The sequence below is a fragment of the Neomonachus schauinslandi genome, chromosome 6, assembly GCF_002201575.2.
Source record: "Neomonachus schauinslandi chromosome 6, ASM220157v2, whole genome shotgun sequence".
Classification (NCBI taxonomy): Eukaryota; Metazoa; Chordata; class Mammalia; order Carnivora; family Phocidae; genus Neomonachus; species Neomonachus schauinslandi.
Window position 1 is genome coordinate 60,551,147 of NC_058408.1, and position 22,510 is coordinate 60,573,656.

The following is a 22,510-nucleotide window of genomic DNA, read 5'->3' on the forward strand; positions in this document are numbered from 1 at the left end:
GCGCAGAGCCTGACGTGGGGCTTGATCCCACAACCCTGAGACCATGACCTGAGTCAAAATAAAAAATCAGATGCTTAACCAACTGAACCACCCAGGTGCCCCTGATGCTAGTATTTCTAAACGTTTTACTTTATTTTAGCAATGTGATTTTTTTACTTTTATTTAGCAACTGAATTTTGCTCCATGCAATATCTTTATGGGTATAATTTGTAAAACTGGACAGAATTGAATCACTTATAAAACATAATCTAATTCCAATTTAATGCCATAACATGTTCATTTTAAGCAGCTGACCCAGAGATGCCAGTAAATAGACATTCAGATTCCTGATCTTTGACTTTGAGAATCTAACAAGTTTATTCATTCAGCAAATCATTTTATTCAATGTCTAGACACTGAGCTGGGCATGGTGATGAATAAGCAGCAGCCCCTCTCCTCCTGTAGCTCAGAGGCTGGTGGGGCAGGCTGACAGCTTCCGTGGAGGGGCACAACTGCCTTGGAGGAGAACGGAAGGGGCCGGGGTGGGTGGGGCTCAGTGGGCCTGGAAGGCAGCCCTGATGTGTGAGAATGGCCGGAGGTGCAGCTGGAATGGCAAGAAGGACCTCAAGCATTTTGAATATTATGTTGAGGGAAGCAAGGAGACCAATGGAGACTAATAGACTCAGGTGTGGATTTTAGAAAGAATGCTTTGGGGGCACCTGGGTGGCTCAGATGGTTAAGTGTCTGCCTTAGGCTCAGGTCATGATCCCAGGATGCTGGGATCGAGCCCCACATCCAGCTCCTGGCTCGGCGGGGAGCCTGCTTCTCCCTCTCCCTCTCCCTCTGCCTCTCCACCTGTGCATGCACTCTCTCTTTCTCTCTGTATCTCTGTGTCTCAAATGAATAAATAAAAAAAATCTTTAAAAAAAAAAAAGAAAGAATGCTTTGCTGTGTGGAGACTGGATTGGAAAGAATCTAGATTTATGCCTACAAAGATGAAAAAAATAGGACCCCGGCCCTCAAGGAGCTAAAAGTCTAATAGGGGAAAGACAGTGACAGGCAGTGAGAATGCGGGACACTTAATGCCACCAAGCCAATCACTCTTCTCATGGAGACTCTGTGCAGGGTCTGAGCAGTGACTGAATCATTTGTGGCTTCAGCACAGTACTCTTCTAAGATAGCACTATAACTCTTTTTATAAACTGTGTGTGTGTTTATGGCTATACAAAGGCAGACTGCTAAGAATTCATTATACAGAACAATGGATTCATTTATTTCTGGGAAGGGAGAGAGGACAGAGACAGAGGAAGGAAGCTCCAAATTCCTGACCTTACCAACCACTGTAGGTCTTGACCTAGTGATCATGCAATTAAATTGCTGTTTTAGGTTAAAGAACAAAGAAGACGTTGTATACTCCTTGGTTGTTTAAGAATGAAGTCTTTTAAGATCTTTATCTCTGGACAAATAAAATGAGACTTCTTGCTGTTTTTACAGGTGATAAACAAAGGACTCTTTTTCTTTGGGGCACTGATAGCCATTGGTAGTACCTACCTATTTATGAGCTCCATGTCACTGAGACCCCTGCACTACTTCAGAAGACCATGGGACTGGCTCACTTCCTTCCAGATAACAGGACATGTTTCCCTGCAAACTCTATGGAGTCACTAGAAAAAAATCCCGATATCATTAGCAGGTGATATAAAGATTCTGAAGTGGCAAATGGATTTCTTTTTAACTAAAACTAAGGATCAAAACCATGTTTCTATCATCATCTTTAATTCACTAGTGAAAAATATATGTCAGCTTACAATTAAATTCAGTATAGAATTTCTCTGTGTGTTCACTGTGATTATTGGCGGGGAGGGAACCAACCCCAAACTACAGTTTAAATTGTAAAACACAGCTTTCCCACAACACTACACATAGATGTGGTCATTCTAAATATAAAAATGCAATGATGAAGATCTCTTTCACTTCTCAAAAAGTAAAGCACCAGAGGCCTCAAGGAAGACATTGATCACATCTTCTCTTTCAAGGACGTAGTTAAGGTCACAATAGGACTGACTCTTAACACCCAGGACTAGAAACTATGATTTGCCTAACATGTTAAGTACAGTTTTGATCACGTGGATGGAACTTATCCAGCATAGAGCTCAGCTTCACTTACTAAAACTGGAAGTATAAATGAGGAATTTGGGGCACTCTAGAGAGTTACAAAATGAACTAATTTTATTTCACAGTCTTCAAAGGCCAGTATTACCTTTTGAAGATTAAAAAAAAGGGGGGGGGCTATTAATGCCATACTAAGTGAAGAATAAGAGTTTTATTTACAAATTAAACATCGATATATACAACAGAGTGGAAAGGAAATAAGGGAAGACAGTTTTCCTAGAAATTATTCCATTTGAGATTCTCAAGAAGCAGTTTACTAACCAGCGATAAACTTGATTTTGAAAAGTTCTTTTAGTGAAAACATTTTCTTTGGTTCTTCCTTCTTCAGTTGAGCAACTGAAACACTCAGAAGTCTTCCAAACATGATTAATCATGAAGATGCTACACCAGTAGGACAGTCATCTAAGAAATAAAAACTAGGCAATAAAATTAAATGGTTCAGTTTCTTTTTTATATAGTTAAAGAAATCCTTGAGTTCTAATGAGCTGTGTGTAGTCTAAACAATGACTCATGGGAAAATGGCATCTTCACTAACACTGACCATTGATTAGCCAGTAGACTGACTGAAGAGCAAAAAGGATTAAATAATACATTTTATGAGTACAGTTTTACACTTACTTTCATCCCCTTCAAATGTAGGTTTGTTTAATTTTTTGCTTGGAACTCCTTTTCTAAACCCAAAACTCTTGGCAAAATTGTGGCAAATTCTCAAGAAGAGAAGATAGTCTTGCCGAGTTATGTTTGAAGTGAAACATGGAAATACTTACCGGCCATCAACACATCCTTTCCATGTACATCCCCTGCTAATGTATGATTCCCTAGCCTCCATGATTACTTTGAAATTCACCACCTTTTCTTTCCTGGGTTGCTTTTTAATATTCCTTCTGGAGCTTGCTTAGCAGCATTGCTTATATACTATACAATATAGTATAGAAGCAAGAGTTTGAAAAATGCCTAGGAAATGGGGGAAGATTTATTTACTAATCTCAGAGCATGTGCTTGAGGGATAACACCTTGCTTATTCATCTTGAAGCTCCTCTATATCATACTGCATACAGCAAGTCTTTTTTTTTTTTTTTTTCAGAGGAAGCCAAGGTGCTGATTTTCTTTTTCACCCTGGAATTGTCTCTTTGATAAATTTGATTGGTCAAAAAGAGGATGTGACTGTGATTAGGATCCAACACTACAGAAAATTTGAGATTTCCTAGTGATTTCACACATGTATGATACAAAGTTATTTTTACAGCTATTTTTGAGCTGTGAATACAGCTAAGTATTTTTGAGAAAACTGTATTATGTGCCTTGGAAAATAGTGTCATTTAAAAAAATATATTCAAAATGAAAATTTTCAACATGTTAGAAGTTGATGGTGCCAGATGCCCATCTTGTGCCATAAGTGGTTTTTCGTTATGGAAAGCACCCATTGAATTAAAACAATTGTCTTGCTCAGTTGCTTCCAGAGACTAGAAAGCATATGGGCAATTCAGATTTCCTGCTAAGCCACAAAAGTTCTGTTGATATTGTGGGAGCCCAGGGCAGGCTGCCCCAAAATATGCCACAATTTTGAATTAAACTTCCTTAAGAAACAGCAAGTGCAAAAAAGACAGTCTGACCTTCCTTTGTCCCCCTGAAAGCAGGAAATCTCTTGTGTGACAAGTACCTCCCTAAAGCAGGGGGTAGAGAGACATCTGTGTCATCAGAGAGAGAGAATTGAGGGCTGAAAAAACCTACATAAATAAACCTTACTTTTACTAAATTACTACCCAGCCCAAATCCCGTTTAGAATTCTTTACTGATCGAAGCTCCCAAACATGAGTTTTCCTGTCCTGTCAATTCCTTATAGATTTATGTCTCTTTGTCTAAAATGTGTAAAAGCTACATGTCTTGCTCATTTCTTTGGGTCTCAATTTTATTATTGGGCCTCCGTGCACACAGAATTAAACTTTTGGGTTTTTTTTCTCCTATTAATCTGTCTCATGTCAATTTTATTCCTACACCAGGCAGAAGAAACTTTTAGGGCAGAAGAAAGTTTTTCCTCCCCCAAAATATTACATAGAATGGGGATTCCAAACAGTCCTTAAAATGGAAGTCTAGAAGTGGTTTCCAGTAGGAGGCCTCATCTTTCATTACCATTATTCCTTCCTATAAAGGACGAACTTGGATTACATCAACCTTTGGCACACTGGTTTTGTCACTGTCATCGACTGATAGTGATTCATCACTGGTGATGATAAAAATAATGGAAGAAGAATTAAAAGTCACTTTTTTCTTTGGTCTGTCGCCATCTTTTTGTGACATCACAATGGGTCTGATCTGCATTTCACTCCCATTGGCTGGTAGGTCCTTAGCAGGCCTCTGACATCTCAGCAGTCGGAAACATAGCAGTTGCAAAAGAGATCTTCGGAACTGGGCAGAGAGAAAATAAAGTTGAATATAAAGTAAAAATTTGGCCCTTAATCTGGATTAACATTCAATAAAATTAGTTGAGTTTAATTTTGGTTGTTCTTTTTTATTTGTTAGCTGGGGTGGGTGTGGGGTTAGGTGGCAATGCTCATATGTACCTAAATAATCCTGGAGTTTTATGGTTTTTATTATTATAATTCTCATTAACAAAATCATATAGGACTATTACAATACCTTATAATCTCTATGGATTCAAGTTGCATGCACCTTTTATGAGGGCAACTAAATCTGTTTCTTTAAGGAATTTGAACATTAATTCATTCCACAAATATTCAGTGAGCATCTACAAGGTAATAGCCACTGTGCTACAATTTGGGAATATTGTGGGCAGCAAGGACTGACAAGGCCCTTCCTGCAGAGTTTACAGTCTGCTGTACTCACTAATGTTCCTTTGATTAGGTAAAGAGTTTAATTCTATAAAGATTATAAACCATTTGGAGAAAAAATACTACAGCAGAGAGTGCTAGTGTTCACCAATACCCATGATCCTCCCCCTGTCCTGGGTATAACACTGAACCATATTTCTCAGCTCCCTTTCAGGGAGCTCTTCCTCCCTGCTCTTCCCCTCCTACAAGACCTTAGAGGTCAAGTCTGAAGATAATAACATCACAACATGAAGGAACCTAGATTTCTACAGAACTGCATGGGACAGATCCCCTGCCCTCCAGCAAATACAGTGGACTATGGACCAGGATATAAATGAGAAAAACCTTGGGACACCTGGGTGACTCAGTCAGTTGAGCTTCTGACTTTTGGTTTTGGCTCAGGCTATGATCTCAGAGTCTTGAGATCAAGCCCTATGGGGGGCTCTGCACCCAGCAGGGAGTCTGCTTGAGATTCTCTCCCTCTGACCCTCCCCCAACTTGTGCTCTCGCATGTGCTCTCTTTCTCTCTGGAAAATAAATAAATAAATCTTTTAAGAAATAAATGAGAAAAACCTTTTTCTTGTTAATCCACTGAAATGGTGGAGTCGTTTGTTACAGTAGTCTATCATGACCAATAAAACATAAATAAAAAGTTACTTAATTTAACTTTTATCCCCTTTGTTCAGAGCAAAATAAAAGTTTAACACATGGGCTTTCCCAGATCAGGAAATATCAATGAAATACAATAGCTAGCTACATTGATTTCTGTCTTCTTTAAACCTCACTTTTACACAAGTTAGTATTTATTTTATACTCACATTTAAAAATATTTGCTTGAGACTATCTGTTCATCAAACTAGTGTTTGCTATATCAGGTTAAGTGCTAAAGATACATTATTATAAGCATTAAAGTATGCCAAAATATGTTTTCCCACATAAATGGTAAGCTCCTTGAGGATAAGGACCATTATTTTATTTATTTGTTTATTTTTGTTTGTTAGTTTATTGTGTCTTTTAGACTTCTTGTTTAAAGTGTGCTCCTGAACCAGAAACATGCGGACCACGTGCAAGCTTGTTAAAATGCAGAATCTTGGCCACCCAGGCATACCAAATCTGAATATGCACTTTTGTTTACAATCTCTCCTGGTGTGATGTATGCACATTAAATTTTTAAAAGAACTGACATATGGCCCACTGGCCCAGAGAAAGAACCCAAAAAATAATGACTAGGTAATATATTTTAAATGTAATTATTTGCCTGTTGAAGTACTGGTTCTTAAAATATGAAGCCCTTACATCCTCAAAAAATTAATTATGAACTATCTTGTCAGAAAAATGCACATGTGCATATTCTTAAAAAGTTTTATGACTAATTTCAGGGGTTCTCATGGCTCTCCTGAAGCCAATTCACGTAATTCTCAGATTTTAAAGACTCCAAGTTAAAATTCTCTGGGTTCAAGTAAATAGATAAATGAAGGCATCATCAAAGAGAAAGACCATCAGTGAATAGAGATTGAAACCATATGAAAGTAAGAAGAGGGAGATTTAGCAGTGAACATTATAAGGTTAATTGAAGAAATGCTCTCTTATTCCAAACTTTTGAGCATTAGTAGCCAGAGTGGCTATTATTGCCTGTTATTCCGACCTGTTACTTTAAAATTCCAATGGAGGGGCTCCTGGGTGGCACAGTCCGTTGAGCATCAGACTCTTGGTTTTGGCTCAGGTCGTGATCTCAGGGTTGTGAAACTGAGCCTTGAGTTGGGCTCAAGGCTCAGTGTGCAGAGTCTCCTTGAGATTCTCCCTCCCTCTCCCTCTTCTGCCTCCTCTCTGCCCTCGTCCCTCCACCTCGTGTTCTCTCTCGCTCGCTCTCTCTAAAATAAATAAATATTTAAAAAATAAAAATAAAAAAATTTCAATGTAGTAATTAGCCATTATTTATAACTTCTAAATTCTCTTATATTTAAGCTTTGTAACTTAGAGGCTTAGCTTCATGCTTCATGGCAATCATAATGGGGGCTCTCGTAGTCATGACTGACAGTCATCAAGTCAAAACCTTTCTACCACAAAAACAGATAATAAGCTTCCCATTAGATCTAGAGGAGTTTCTGGAACCAAATTAATTTGAGCTACACACTGGTTGTGGCATGTGAATAATGGTACCTGTAACCCTAAGTGGTTAGCTATGAGCATGGACTTTGGTGTTCAAGCAAACCAGATTGGAATCCAGGCACCAACAATTCCTGGATTGGGCAAGTCATTTAAGTTTTTTGAACTTGTGTTATAGTTCATAAATAAAGTAAGAAATATTAGTGCCTATCTCATGGTGTTTTGAAAGATAATGGGTATAACCTCCATAGTACAGTAAGAATTTTAAGTAAATTAAACTTTGTGGCTATTATTATTACTAGACATAAAATGTTCCCTGATGAATTAAATATTAACTTTAATAGAATTTTACTTAACAAGATCTTTTGGTAGATCGTAGAATTGTTATTATTTTCTTTGGGAATATCTTACATTTATTCCTGAACACTTTTTTCTATAAAATTCTTGATTTAGATTTTATCATTGAAGATGTCCTGAATAATCTCTATAAAAAGTATTATATTTTCCAACAACCACATCTACATGGTGAAAACAATGTGTTTATTAACACACTTACCTTTCTGATCATGATGATATAAATAATCGGATTATATACAGTGCTTGATTTAGCAAAGAGATATGAAACAATAGATACTGTTGGAGTGACCAGGTGTCCATAACCATTAACCACCAAGAAACAGATCACGATATAAGGCATCCAAAAGATAAGGAAGATAAATATCATTAAAAAGCACATTTTTGCCACTTTCTTTTCATATCTTAAAATCTTAATCACTTGAATTGTCTGAAGATCTTCAACACAACGAAGCTGCAGAAAGGAGAAAGAGTTGAAAATGAAAGAATTCTTTTCTCATGTTGTTTTGATAATAGATATTCAGGCAAAATTTCAGGGCCCACCCTAGTGGAAAGACAACTCAACAGGACCTTGGGGGCCAACTCCTGATCCAAGAACCTGAAGCTGGGCACAGCCCTTAATCTCTCTGGGTCTCAGTCTGTGCATCTTTAATATAGTACTTTGAGCCATATAGCCTCTTTGATCCTTTAATGGTTTTTAACGTTTTCCAATTTATTTAAAGAATAAAATGGGGGCACCTGGGTGGCTCAGTTGGTTGAGTGTGGGACTCTTGGTTTCGGCTCAGGTCATGATTTCACAGTTGTGGGATCGAGCCCCCGCCCTGCTGTACTCCACACCCAGTGTGTAGTCTGCTTGGGATTCTCTCTCTCCCTCTGCCTCTCCCTTCCCCCACCAAAAGCATGCACGCTCTCTCTCTAAATAAATAAAATCTTAAAAAAAAAAGAAGAAAATGAATTATTTTGCCTAGATCTTCCAGTCACTGAAAGACAACCTGAAAGAGTTCTGATAAATTGGAAACAGTTTCTCCACGATCTTGGAAACTCTTATCCAGATCATAATCCTCAACTTCTCAAACCAGGCAACAAACATGTGATGTCAGTTCAAGCCGGTCTTGATTAAACTTAATTCCAAAATGAATTCTTGCTGGAAACTATGGTGACTTCCCACTCACAGCTAACAGCTACAAAGTGGAATTTGATGGGGACCTTGCTTGTGGTTGGTTTCATCAGGGCTCAGGTGCAGAGAACACTTGTAGCCACATTCCTGTAAACTCAGCATATCTGCTTTTATTTTATCCCTATTAAAGCACTGAGGAATAATGGCCTACAATCTGAAAGTTGTTTGGGTTTCTCAGATAAAAGTTCTTTAGAAGTTCCTTCTATTGTTATTATAAATTTGTTAGTAAGGGGAGAAGGATAATATTCCTCTACACCAAAAGTATGTTCTTAAATAAAATGGTTATTTCTATCCTAAAAAGCTAAGTTTGCTACAAAAATACAAATGCCTTATATATTTAAAATAAGGTATCTTGCATACTGTTTATATTTAGTATACAATTTTAAAACCGGGAAATCTATTGCATTCCAACAAAATCTAAGGGTTCCTTTTATTTCTAGCATTATCATAAAAATTAAGGAAAAAATTTCCAAATAAATCAGAACATGTGCTTATAGTATTTAAAAGCATACTTGAATTGATACAGCTAAATTATTGATATCCACTAAAATTACATTTAAGAAACTATATTCTTAGTAGAATCACATATTCATATTAACAGAGAATAGGAAGAAAATATGGATAATTAAAATGATTGAGTTTTTATAGAGTAGAGAGAATGTATAGGAGTGGGCATGATTGTAAAGTTGGATACTATTATTATCTATGTGTACAATTCTATTTTAAAATAAACTATTTTATTTAATGTGACAGAACAGCATTTTTTTGGGGGGGGTGGGTAGGAGATTTTCCCTAGAGTTTTTTAAGAAGGTTGTGGAGTTCTAGTTAAAGCTCTCGATTTGGAATTAGGTCTGGATCCATATTCCAGATTCACCACTTTTGCTCCTGGCAATCAATTACTTCCTCTAAGAGTCAAGATTAAAGGAGGTTCAAATGAATAACCTATTGGACTTAACGGAAGTTGGGCCCAAGTTCCACACATACAACTTTGTGGAATTGTGTTCAAGATTAAATATTTATTTACATTGGAATTATATTTGAAACTAACATATTTATATGCATTTGTACTTTCATGATACTAGGGAATATTTGGAATCATGATTTTTGGTTTCTCAGAGTTTCAATTAATGAATATACATACACACACACATATATATGTATATATATATTCAATATACTCAATATATGCAATATAACCCCAGCTCAATCATCTGCCCCCAATTCCCCACCATCCAGAGCTTCCACAGACTCATCTCTACCCTTTCTGGGCAACTCAGTTCCCATCCTCTCATCATTTTTCAAAGCAGAGCACTCATTTATCATCTTGGAATTACATGCATGCTGGAGAAGTTAATTTAAGGAAATATTGGGCTGGGAAAGCCCAGTTCCTCTTTGGTATAAGGATATAGTTCTGACTACTGTTTTGGATTATTTGGGTTTGTATATGTGTGTAGTTTCCATGATTATTTTTCATTTATCTCTTTTGGCCTCTCTGTTTTATCATTCTCTATTCCTTCACTCTGTTCTTTCCATGTTTTCCAAATAAAGAGCTCTACTTAATGTCTTACCCTATTTATTCAATCATTTGAGGGTATTTTTCAAAATTGCTATGGATGAAGCAAAAGCATATGCACAGTTGAATTTGTCCTGAAGGATAAACCACTTAAGACAAATCCCCCAGAATTCCCAATAAAAGTGTCTTCTGCCTATATTAAATTGGGCTCATTGATCCAGACACCTGTAGATTTTCAAAAACTTCACTGTGAATCCTCTTCTCACATGAGAAGCTATGTCTCCATCACTGCTACGAGTCACCTCTCTGGATAAGTAAACAGAGGCGATGGTGTCACCAGGTTCTGAGTGGAGAATATTGTGGTCTAGAGTCAAGTCTCTTGACACTTGTACCACTTATCCTTTCTATGCACTGTCTATAACTCATTCCAAAAATAGTCTCTGATCAACTATTGTATGAAAGTACTGTTCCAGCTATAGGTGAAAAACTAAATAAGACTGGGTCTCTGCTTTTAAGGAGTTCGCTGTATTCTGAGGGTGACAGGCACATAGACTCCTTCCATAGGTGATACATGTCATGAGGAAGATGACCAGAGAGGGCTATGGGAACACACAGGATGGGTAACGGATTTAAACATGGGTAGGGGCAAGAAGATATTGAGCTCAGCCTTCTGTGGTGAGTCAAGTAAGGAGGAAGGACAGAGTGTTCCAGGGACAGGGAGTATCCTAAAGCAAAGTAGTAAAAGAACACATGTCAAGTTCTGGGAACAAGAAATACTGCACTTGACTGGAACCTGAGGTGGCAAGAGGGTAGGCATGTCAAGAAATAAAGCTGGACACATAGCAAGAGATGGTAATGCAGAACTCTGGTAGTCACACTCAGGGGCTTTATTTTTAATCATGAAGGCAGAGGAACCTCTAAAGGATTTTAAGCTGGGCAGTGATATGAGAAAAGTTGCATTTAAGAACAATTACTCTGGCAGAAGTATGGAGAAAAATGGATTAGAAGAAAAGAAGAAGAAAAGAAGAAAAAACTAAGGTCCCTTTGAACTGAGTTTGTGGCAATAGGAGAAGGGGAAAAAGGATATGAAGAAAAATAGGAGGTTGAATAGATGAAAATTGATAATTGGTTAGGTGTAGGGGGAGACATGGATGAGGAATAGTCAAATACTGCTCTCTCATTTCTGGCCAAATAATAATGGCCATTTACTGAGAAAGGAAATGGAGGAGCAGCAGATCTGGGGGAAGGATGACCAAACTGTCTTCACACACATAGAATCTGATAAGTCTGAATATTCTGAAGGGGCACCTGGGTGGCTCAGTCAGTTAAGCATCTGCCTTCAGCTCAGGTCATGATCCTGGAGTCCCAGGATTGAGCCCCACATCAGGCTCCCTGCTCAGTGGGGAGTCTGCTTCTTCCTCTGTGCCTCACCCCACCCTCACCCCACTCTTTAGCTCTCTCTCTCAAATAAATAAAATCTTAAAATAAAAAAAGAATCTGATAAGTCTGGGGGCCATCCCAGTGGAGATGTGCAATAGGCAACTGACTGTGGGACCTGATAGAGGTCAGAAGAACACTCTGGGTCAGAAATAGAGATTCCAAAGTCACCAAGCTATTGTTAGAAGGGGAAATCCTAAGAGCATATGAGATGCCCAAGGCCAGTGTGTAGTATGAGAAAAGAGCTACACACAGAAAGCTTGGAGGCCCATGGGAAGCAGCCCTTGGCAGAGACCTAAGAAGATGGGCCAGAGAGTCAGCAACAATGATAGGACAGAGTGGGTCCTAGAAACAGTGGAGTAGAAAACCACAAATGAGTGGAAGTTGTTAATAATGCCACAAGTGTCAAATGCCATGGATGCCAGAAAAGAAAAAAGAGATAGAAATGTGTTCATTGGATCTAACATTTGGGAGATCATCGATTACCTTAATGTGGCTATTTCTGTGACAGTGTGCTCAAGGAAGGAGGCACCAATTTGCAATGGGTGAGGAATTAAATGCTAGGTGAATTTATTAAACTACAAACTCTATGAGGCAGGGGCAATATCTTATACACGTTGTATCCTCAGAGCTCAGTCAATGTCTTAGTCAGCATGGGCTTCCATAACAATATACCATAGACTGAGTGGCTTAGACAACAAAAATGTATTTCTCACAAATCTGGAGGCTGGGAAGTGTAAGGTCAAGGTGCCCGCAAGGTAGGTTTCAGTATGAGACCTCTTTTCTCAGCTTGGAGATGGCTGCCTTCTCTCTGTGTACTCATACGGTGGAAAGAGAGATGGAGGGAGGGATGGAGAGATGGATGGAGGGAGGGAGGAAGAGACACACAGAGAGAAAGAGAGCCACTAATCCCATCATGAGGGCCCCACTCGCATGACATCACCCTAATTACCTCCTAAAAACCCCATCTCCAATACCATTGATTGGGGATTAAGGCTTCCATATATAAATTTTGAAGAGACAAAAACAGACCATAATAGTAAGTAATTGGTGCATTCTAGATGCTCAACAAATATTGGCCAAATGAATGCTTATTGAGTGGTGATATAGTATCAAAAGCCACTAGTGGTTCTTTGAGTAAGCACGGGTGGGGAGAGCAATAAAGTGACAGCCAGAGGGAGTTGAGAGTAGATTTTGCTTTTGTATAATATTAGCATAGTTATTGCTAAAGAGAAGGAGCCAGTAGTAAGGGAGAGACTGGAGATGTAAGTGAAAGAGAAAACTAATACTTGAGAGAGGTCCCTGGGGCAGAGAATGGGGTTGGGGGAAAACCAGAAGCTAGGGTCAGCTTGGCCCTGAGAGATCTATTCCATGACCCTGTAACTGAAGAGAAGGGCCTACCAATGAGGCTGAACAGAGAGGCTTATATAAAGGGGGACGGGGAGGTGAGAAATTTCTTGATAATGGCTTTCTTCTGCCCAATAAATAAGCATGATTATTTGATAAGAATGAATGGAGGATAGGGCAAAAGATTAAAATGATCACTGAGGATTTATAGTGGCGATTGTGTGAGGGATTGGACCATCTAGGGATCCAAACATCACTAGACACTGCTGAGAGGACATCTGGGTATGGATATTGGGAATCTGGGGGCAGATTTTCCCCTAGCTCCTCTTTGTAGTTTGACTACAGGCATGGGGAAAACCTATCATTCGACTGATGTGGGGATTTTTTTTTTCTTTTTTACAAAATAGGTATGTATGAGAAAAGTTCGAATGTGGAAGTTGGCAGGGTTTATGATTTAAAGTGATACATGTAGCCATGTTTGATTTAAAAAAAGGTGAAAGCTAGAGGGGCTTAGCAGGGTGCATAAGAGACTGATGAGCAGTAGTTCTGAAGAAGAAAGACACAAACAGGAAGACACGGTGAGTGAGCAAGGAAAACACGTGGCTAAAGTAGGAGGCTGCCTCACATGGTCACTTCAGACTCCTTGCTAGCACTCAACAGGAAACTTGCTTGTGGTCAGTTCTTGTGCTTTATGATTCAGAAGTGATTTCCAGACAAAATATCTATACTATGCTCTAAGTGGGTTTATGTGATCTTTGAATGAATAAAATCATGGGAAGTGTGGAATTTCTTTGGTTAGAGTTCTTTAATTCTAAGAGTGCTAGAGAATGCAGGTGTTCTTGGTTGTTACTGATTTTATCTGTCTAGAATACCTTTCCTTCCTCCTTGTGGTTTAGAGAGTAGCATAGAGAGAGTAGATGTTACTCCTCATTGGTCTTTTAGAGAGTGACTCAGTGCACAATTCTATTGAGTGGGAAGTCCCCTAGAAGTGATCCAGCTGCGGACAACCACTTATCATGTAGGGAGAGTTTGAGTCTCTTCTGCACAGAATTGTGCACCCTGGAAATAGTTTAGGGGAGAGGCATTTGCAGTTTTCAACTTACCATTCGAATGGAATACAGAATATGGCCATAGCAATGGGCTATGACGCCCAGAGGCACCACCAGACAGCCAAGAAATAAGAAAAGCACAAAGGAGGAGTTGTTGGCGTCCTTGGATTTCCAGTCCACAGAGCATCCTAGTCCATGTACGTCCAGGATGTACCTGTTCCAACCCAGCAGAGGTGCTCCTGACCATGCCAGTGAGTACAGCCAGATGTAGGTAATGGCCCTCCAGGCCCAGGAAAAATTGATCACTCTGGCATGGACCACACGAATGTAACGTTCATAGGCCAGCACAGTTAGGGTAGTAATGGAAACAATCCCTGCAAGAAGAGAAAGTGGGACAGTATAACATGGCGCCGGGGCAGACGGACGTAGCAGAGGTTACACTGTCCACTGTACACACCTCACAGTGTGTCTGGAACTAACAAGGTGCTCTAAAAGTGACATATCTAAGAGGAATAATGCCTCACAGTCCCCAGGAAATTTGACTGGAAACATATTTACCCAGAAAAGAAAACAAATGGCAGGTAGATTGCAGCAGGACAAAAAGAAAAGCCCTAAAGCCAGCACCACCCCAATGATACAGCTCCTGTGTTCAACTCTCTGCCAGAGAGAAACCCTGAAGAGTCAGAGTCACTAAGTGAGTCTCATTTGCTTTGACCTTCTCTCAGTTGTGTCTGACTCAGTATTGAAGATGAGACTGAAGTGGGTTTCACAAGGCTGAACTGACCAAAGTTATGGTAAAAGTATGCAGGGGGCTGGGTTAACCTTCCTGCTCGCAGATGTTAGCCTATGAACTGTTCTCGTGCAAGACTGCTGACAAGGGAGTGAAACCGTCTGTGCTCCCCTGGTCTTCATTTATGCCTCCATTTTGCAACAAATATATTTTAACAACATTATTCATTTATTTCCCTGCCTCTTCCCAGAGAGTGATTTATTCAATCAACAAGCTTCTATTGAGCACTTACTGTGTGCCAGTCACTTTTTCAACCCTGGAGATTTAGGGATGACAGAAATGCAGAATTCTAGGTGCTTGGAGGGAACCCAGTCATGTAAACAACAGTAAGACTGCAGGAGGTATAAATGTATTGCGGGAGTCACAGAACAAGGGGCCTTTGTGAACCAGGCAGAAGCATATTCCAGGAAGAATTAAGAATTATGTACCAGAGCATGGAGATGATTTAAGGGTCTAAAAATGACGAGAGGATTCAGAGGTGCCAGGACTCAGAGGATACAAAGGAGAGAGGAGGTTAGAAGGAGCAGATGAGGTCATTGGAGGAAGGCTTTTGATTTTGATTTCTTGCTAAGGGTTTTTGTTTCTTTCTATGTTCTTTAAAAAAAAAAAACAAAAACAACCACTTTTCCTGTATAAAACAGTGAATTATAAACCTGTTACTTTGTCATGTTTTTTAAGTGTGAAGTAACAACAGTTATCTTCTTCCTCCTCCTCCTCCTTTTTCCTCTGAAAGGACCCTCATTCCTGCAGTGGTATAGAAATCCCGTCCCAGACCACTGCATGGAGACCAGCTTGAAGGCTACTGCAGTAGTCCAGGCAGGTATGATGGGGCCTGAATTAGAGTACCTTTAAAGGTATGAACAGCAAAGTCTGGATTCCAGGGACATGTGATTAATATCAACAGAACCCACCAGCTTATTGAATGTGAAGAGGGAGGGAGAGAGAGGAGTCAAGAATCACTTGGGAGATTTCTAACCTGTGTGACAAGTCGAGAGTGGTTACATTAACAGAGATTAAAACTACCAGGTGTTACAAGCAGATATGGGGGAGAAAATGAAATTGTGAGCTCCCTAGAACACACTGGCATAAATATTTGTTGAATGAGCAGATCAAGAGAAGCTGTAGAATTCTCTCTAATGGAGAATGAAAATAAGACCTGTGTCAGGTAAGTAGGTGGGAGCATGGGGGTGGGGCTTCAGAAATCCCAGAGTGATCCCAGCTCCCCACTCTGTGACTTTGGCTATTCATACAATCCCTGTAGACTTTAGTTTTGTTGAAAATCTCTTCACATTATAAAATTTTCACTATAAGAGTGTGAAATGAGGAGGTCCTAGACTCAGAAAGCCACTGGCAGAACAGAATAAATATCCATTTTATACCAGGACAGGTTTGTTATTTGGAGGGAAGGCAGCATAATCCCCTGTGTTTGATGCCTGTGGTATTTGATAAATGTTTGTTGAATACATGAATGTTTAATAAATACATAAGGGACTGGAAGAGGAAGACAGGGTTTTGGAGTATGGTAGAAGGAAATATTTCAGGAAGTAGTGCTATACTCACAAATAATGTACTTACGTTCAGATTATGTTAAGTAATTCTGGAGGCAAGGAAAATATCAAGTTGTGTATTCTGCCTTCAGAACTAAGAATCAACTTTCACCTCACTAAATTTTTACCTGAAGAGTGATACTGTCTTCTCTTTAACTGAGTATATTCCCAGAAGGAAACCAAAAACCTAAAAGTAGTTACATAGTAAGACTCTAATGAGGTTAGATACTGTTGGTTTTATTTAGTTTACAAACTTTCTTACCAAATACATGGCATTTAATTATATATTTGCGCCTTCAACTTTCAGTTAATTTACCTTGAATACGATTTAGTTCTTCTTAGGCAAGAAAACTTGCTGCAAATATGTTGTAGATTAGCAAATCCCAGTATACCCTACAGATGAATAAATGAGTCCTTATGATTAAAGCAATAAGCTGGGATAATTTTAGCTATCATTCATTCATTCATTCATTCATTCATCCAGTAACTATTTACTGCTTATCTACATGTCCATCAGTGTGCCAGCAAATGGCTGCAAAGAAGGGAGTGACACACGCACTTCCTAGAACTGACAGTCCACTGGGTGAGAGTGATAATACAATCATGTCAAACAAGCAAATTAGTGGCACGCTACCAAGGAGAGAGATGGTGCAGAAAAGATGTGAGGGAGGAGGCTGCCGGCGTAGAGGATGTGGCAGTCTTAACGGGATGTCAGGAGAAGCCTCATTGTGCTCAGGGCTGAATCATGAAAGACCCCAGCTCTGTGACCAGTCAGGGTGCAGAAGTGTGGTGAGTTTTCCCTCTTATTATTTAGGTCAAAGAGGTAAGAGATCTTTTCTGTGTGATATAGTTTTGGACCGTGCCTGTATCCTAGCAAGCACGATGAGCTTCCAGTGCCTGATTCAGTTGCTGACATTCAGTACCATAACCAGTTAGCACAGTCCCTGAATTTCCAGGCCTTCCCTGACTGAATGGGTGTATTAGTCAGACTGACTCAGTCTTGTAGGGTGACCCATTGGAACAGACCTAAACTACATCTTTCCTTACACCCTCCCCCTTTTTCTCTCTCTCTCTCTTTTTTAAAAGATTTTATTTATTTGTTTGACAGAGAGAGAGAGATAGTGAGAGATAGTGAGAGCAGGAACACAAGCAGGGGTAGTGGGAGAGGGAGAAGCAGGCTTCCTGCTGAGCAGGGAGCCCGATGCGGGGCTCCATCCCAGGACCTGGGATCATGACCTGAGCTGAAGGCAGACACTTAACAACTGAGCCACCCAGGCGTGCCCCGCTTTTTTTCTCTTAACAACATGTATTTACTCATGACTTTTGGTCCTGCCTGAGTCAAAATTATTTGCTGTATTCTGGAGAATGAGAATGAGCGGACTGTCTTACAACTACTTCATACGTAACTAGAGAGAGCCTAATTCTCTCTTCCCTTAACACTGTGGACAGGGAAGGGGAAGGTCACGGCCCCAAAAGAGCACCCATCATCTGTGAGGCCCCATAATAATCATGCTACATACAGTAGTATCCCTCTTTGTGGAGAAGGAGTTCTGTGGCTCTGAGGGATAAGGAACCAATAGGAGGTGGAGACAGTTTTGAGAACCCAGGACTGGCTGAGTCCACAACCCATAATTTTGCCTTTTTCCACCTGTCCCCACAAGCTCTACTAGGGGTAGCATGATGTCCCTGCTCTCCCTGCAAAGCTGCACACTGATCACATATGCCCTAAGTGTGTCTCCCTGTGCCCAGTAGGGTCTTCTAGGAAAAACCAGAGACGTGTGGTGCCTACCCTTGAAGAGACTACAATACTGTACATTCTTGTAGACCCAAGACCAACTCTATGCAACATTTGAGGGCAAGGTAGGATGATACAAAATCATATGGTATGTTTACTGTGCAACAACAAACCCGATAAAGTAAAATTCCAGCGGATTGTGCACACACACAGCAATGAACAATCATTTAAACTTACATTTCCATTCCACTTTCCCCTAAAAATTTTATTCTAGTGTAATATATTGGTATGGCTGAAAGATTTTAAATTATTACCTTATTATATTCTTCAACAAAAAATGTATTTAGAAATTGAAATTTTTAAATTTCTTGGATGGCAAGGCACTAAATGTTTAAAAAATTGTCTTATGGATTGAGTTATCAGCTTTTATTAGTACACAACTGTTCAAAATATTTTGTTAAATATTAAAAGTAAAAAACTTAGAAATACATCTCTTAAAGTGATCAATATAGCTTTCCCTCACCACAAAGAATATACCCTATCCACAAGTTACTGTTACCAATGCTAGAATGATAAAGGATAAATTCTCTTCCTGTTTTTCCTGTTTATAAAGTTAAAGATTTCTTGATCACACGTGTATCCACATGCAATGGAAGGAATTTTGTTATATTCAATTCTTATTGATTATAAGAACATTCCTTCTATATTCAATTATTTGAACTCTCCTGAATTTATATGCCAAAAAGCACAGAGTGGTTATTGTCAAAAATTATATTTAATGATCTACCAACTAACAACTCAACTTTGTTAAAAGCAAATAACTGGAAACCACCTGAGTGGTCATTCACTTCCCCAGGTTCCTCATCAATATTTTAACTTGTCCCTTTGTTTGCCATCCTGGAATGTCCTCCCACCCCTCCCTGGTAACTTCCCACAGTAAGATTTGGGATGGGTAAGGAGTGTATCTTTCTGTGGGAAGTGGGAGATGGGGTATGGAGAAAGGGAGGGTCTGGGTCACAGGGAGCTGGTTTCTAGGAGAGAATACAAGTTGAGAATTTAGAAGTTGATTCTCTTAAAACTGTCCTTGCATAACCATTCCAAAGGGTTGTATCTCAAGGAGTACGCAGACACCAATTTGAAGACAGAGGACTATAAAAACTAATCTTGTTGGCATATTATGGAGACTCTGCTTAATCTTGCTGCATCACTTACTTACGTTGGGATACAGATGGCAAGCCTCAAACTGCCAGCCACATTCAAAGCCGGCTGCTTTGACCCCACTGTTACCTCTGCCTGAAATGCTGACAGAGATCTCACAGCTTGGAGGAGAAGACAGACATGTAAAGAAGTAATTACAGGAATGTGATATGTACTAACCCAGAACTGTGTCTGGGAGCTGGAAGATACAATCGAGGAAGCATGGACCTCTGCCTAGGGAAATACTGAGGAAGGTTTTAAGAGGAAAGCAATATTTGAATTGATGAATGAAAGGGAGTTTATCAAGTTGATGAAGGTGAGGATATTTCAAGGTCAAGGATATAGCATATAAAATGCATGAAAGCAAAAAGAGGTATCCAAGGGTTAACTCTGTGCACCACATTGAGTCAAGTAAAGTTCTTTGTGATATAACTTGATGATTATGCATTCACTTACAACATTTATCAACAATCCAATATCATGCACATACAATACACCAGGCACTGTGCTAGGAAATGGACAAAGGTAAACTATAAAAGAAAGAAACAATAATAGAGTGATAAATTCTGTAATAGAGGAATGTCTATGAGGCCAGTCTTGGATTCAACTTCAGTTTCTATACATAAATACAGATCACTCTGGGAGGATTAATTAATATCTATGAACCTCAATTTGCTCACAGTAAAATAGAAGGAATAGTACCAAAATGCTGTTTCATCGTGAGTGTGTGTATATGTATTACATGAGAATATGAAGGTATTTAGTAAGATGGTAATATATAAGGTATTATTATTATTATTGAATAGTTGAGTATCTGGGGGCTAAATTGCTTTAAGTGGTAGAAATCTGGCAGAAGGCACAGGAACAAGTGGAGGAGCTCTGGAGCTTAAATATGAGTGTGTTTATAATATATACAATTACTCAAGAACAGTCATTTCCCCCCTTTGGCCACTAGATGTCCACATTGAGTAGCTTATTTATAGTTCAGTGGTCTAGACTCTGGATAAGCAAATCTACACTAAATAGAGTAAGTGCTTCGAAGAGGTATTACCTGGACCAGGCTCCAGATCAGTCAATACCCATCTGTTAGATTAAAAAGTTAATATGACATGGTTCATGTCTTCAAGGAGCTCACACTCCAGAGAAGGGGGTATGAGGAGAAACTCCAAATCCGATAATAGGAGGAAACGATCCAGTTTTTCTCCGGGAAGCAGGCACTACCTGAGTGTAGGGAGTCTTGTAGATTAAATACATTTTAACCAGGCAAATAAGGAAGGGTGAGGGGGGAAAGGACTGTCAATCCTATTCCAGCTTATGTAAACACATGGAGACCTGACAGAGCTTACAACGTTTGGGTTCCTGCAAATAATTCAATATGGTGGAAGCAGAGAGTTCTAGGAAGAGAGATGAGAAAGACCAGGAACTCCCCCAGAAAGACCCTTACATGTCATGCAAGGAGTTTGGAATATATTCTGAGGGCTTCAGGGAGCCATTAAAATGTTCTTGTTCTCTTTTTTACTGTACTATTTTAGAGAATTTTGTTTTACTTTCTTTTGGTTTTGCTTTTGCAGATTTTCCTTATGGAAAGTTCCCTCCAGCTGTGATGTGGAAAAAGGATTGTGAGGAGGGACAAGTCTAGTTATTGAGAAATCTACTGGAGAAATACCATTTTGGTGATGAGGAACAGAACCAACACAGTGACAATGGAGAAGGAGAGACAAATAGGGTCCAATAAAATTTAGGAACATGAATATTTGCTAGACATAGGAATGAATGAAGAATCAAATGAAGTCTTGGGTCAATTAATGGTTGGTGGTGCACTGACTTGGAAAGAAAATGGATGAGATGGATCTGGGAAGGAAGATGATTGGGGGATAGTGCACTTCATTGTGGATTCTCAGGGTGATTTTGAACAAATCACTGGATGGTCTGTATTTAAAATTCTCTACCTATAAAATGAGACAACTGTTAAACCTGCCTTGTAGCAGGTAAAATCTTACAGATAATATAGTAAAATCTTGCAAACTAAGTGGGTATATTTTTCTCCAACCAATGAAAATTCTTGTTCTGTTCATTCAAAAACATGTATTGATTTGTAGAAATTTCTAAACATACAGCTTAATTACTTTCATCTACATATAGCAATGGAAACAAAACTATTTGAAGTTGCTTAATAAAGATGTTTCTTTATTAATTAGTGACCTCTATTCATATTTGAACAACATTAAATAAGGAAAACAATATGCTTAATATGCTTGAAAAAGCTTATTCTCTTAGGCAAGTAACCAATTCTTCTTTGAAATCTTGTTTACATTGCTTATTAGTTGAGTATTCTTTCCTGCTCCCTTTTACTTAATTAACAAGGATAATTTCAGCCCAGTAACACATGGAGAGTCCCTCCTGGGTGTCAGGTACTGTTCTAAGCAGTTTGCCTGTGTTATCTTTTTAATCCTCACAACTCTGTAAGACACATAGAAATTATTATCATCCCCATTTTGTAGGGGAAACTGAGATAAACATGGTTAAGTAACTTGCCCAGGTCCCAAACTAATAAAAAACAAGAGCCAAGATTCAAATCAAACAGTCTGCTTCCAAAGTCCACACTATGCTAGACTCATTTTCTAAATCCTCTTTGGAAATTTAAAAAAATTTTGTACTAGTGAAGTAGACACTACAGAAAACATAAATAATCCATGTGTTACCTACTACATATTGAAAAAGTCATTTTTTTTTTTTTAAAGTAGGCTCCCTGCCCCGTGTGGAGCCCAATGCAGGGCTTGAACTCATGACCCTGAGATCAAGACCTGAGCTGAGATCAAGAGTCAGATGCTTAACCGACTGTGCCACCACCCAGGTGCCCCTTGAAAAGGTGATTTTTAAACTCAATTTCTTTTAAGCTGAAGAATTTTAAAGGAAATTAGAGATGACCATGTTCATTTGAATAGTTTCCCCACCATTGGAAAGCCCATTTTCCATTTGATCAATAAGAGAAGCTCTTTGAAACACCCAAATGATGCATGGTCTTTAGTACACCACACATTTTAGGCATTCACCAGCCGTCTATTATGCCAGAAACTTACTTCTAGTTAATAAATCCTTCTTCCATATCTGTTTCCCTTCCTTTTTCAAATTCCATTTTTCAATTGTTTGTTCCCCAGAGTTACTGTTCTTCAGGGTTAGTACACAGAAATTAGTACACAGAAATCCAGCACAGCGTGAAATTTACAGCTCTGTGGTCAAAAAATTATGATTTCAGGTAGTAAGCAGCTTACACAGAGA

The 22,510-nt window shown here is 39.1% G+C and overlaps 2 protein-coding genes across 3 annotated transcripts in view; one reads left to right on the forward strand and one right to left on the reverse strand.

The window, feature by feature from the left end:
* KMO (kynurenine 3-monooxygenase) overlaps positions 1–1,777 on the forward strand; it is a 52,926-nt gene extending 51,149 nt beyond the window's left edge. The window contains 2 exon segments of the mRNA XM_021682690.2: positions 1,474–1,605; positions 1,608–1,777. Of these exon segments, the coding sequence (XP_021538365.1) occupies positions 1,474–1,605; positions 1,608–1,676 (201 nt within the window). The 3' untranslated portion in view covers positions 1,677–1,777.
* A 2,403-nt stretch (positions 1,778–4,180) lies between these two features.
* The window catches only part of OPN3 (opsin 3), a 42,634-nt gene continuing 24,304 nt past the window's right edge, over positions 4,181–22,510 (reverse strand). Inside the window, exons 2-4 of one of the 2 annotated variants that reach the window (XM_021682693.1) lie at positions 14,017–14,336; positions 7,642–7,893; positions 4,181–4,557 (exon numbers count right to left, since the gene is read on the reverse strand). In XM_021682693.1, the coding sequence (XP_021538368.1) occupies positions 4,294–4,557; positions 7,642–7,893; positions 14,017–14,336 (836 nt within the window). In that variant the 3' untranslated portion in view covers positions 4,181–4,293. Of the gene's footprint in view, positions 4,558–7,641; positions 7,894–14,016; positions 14,337–22,510 lie in introns of those variants that run through there. The other variant, XM_044916421.1, reaches the window with a different exon arrangement.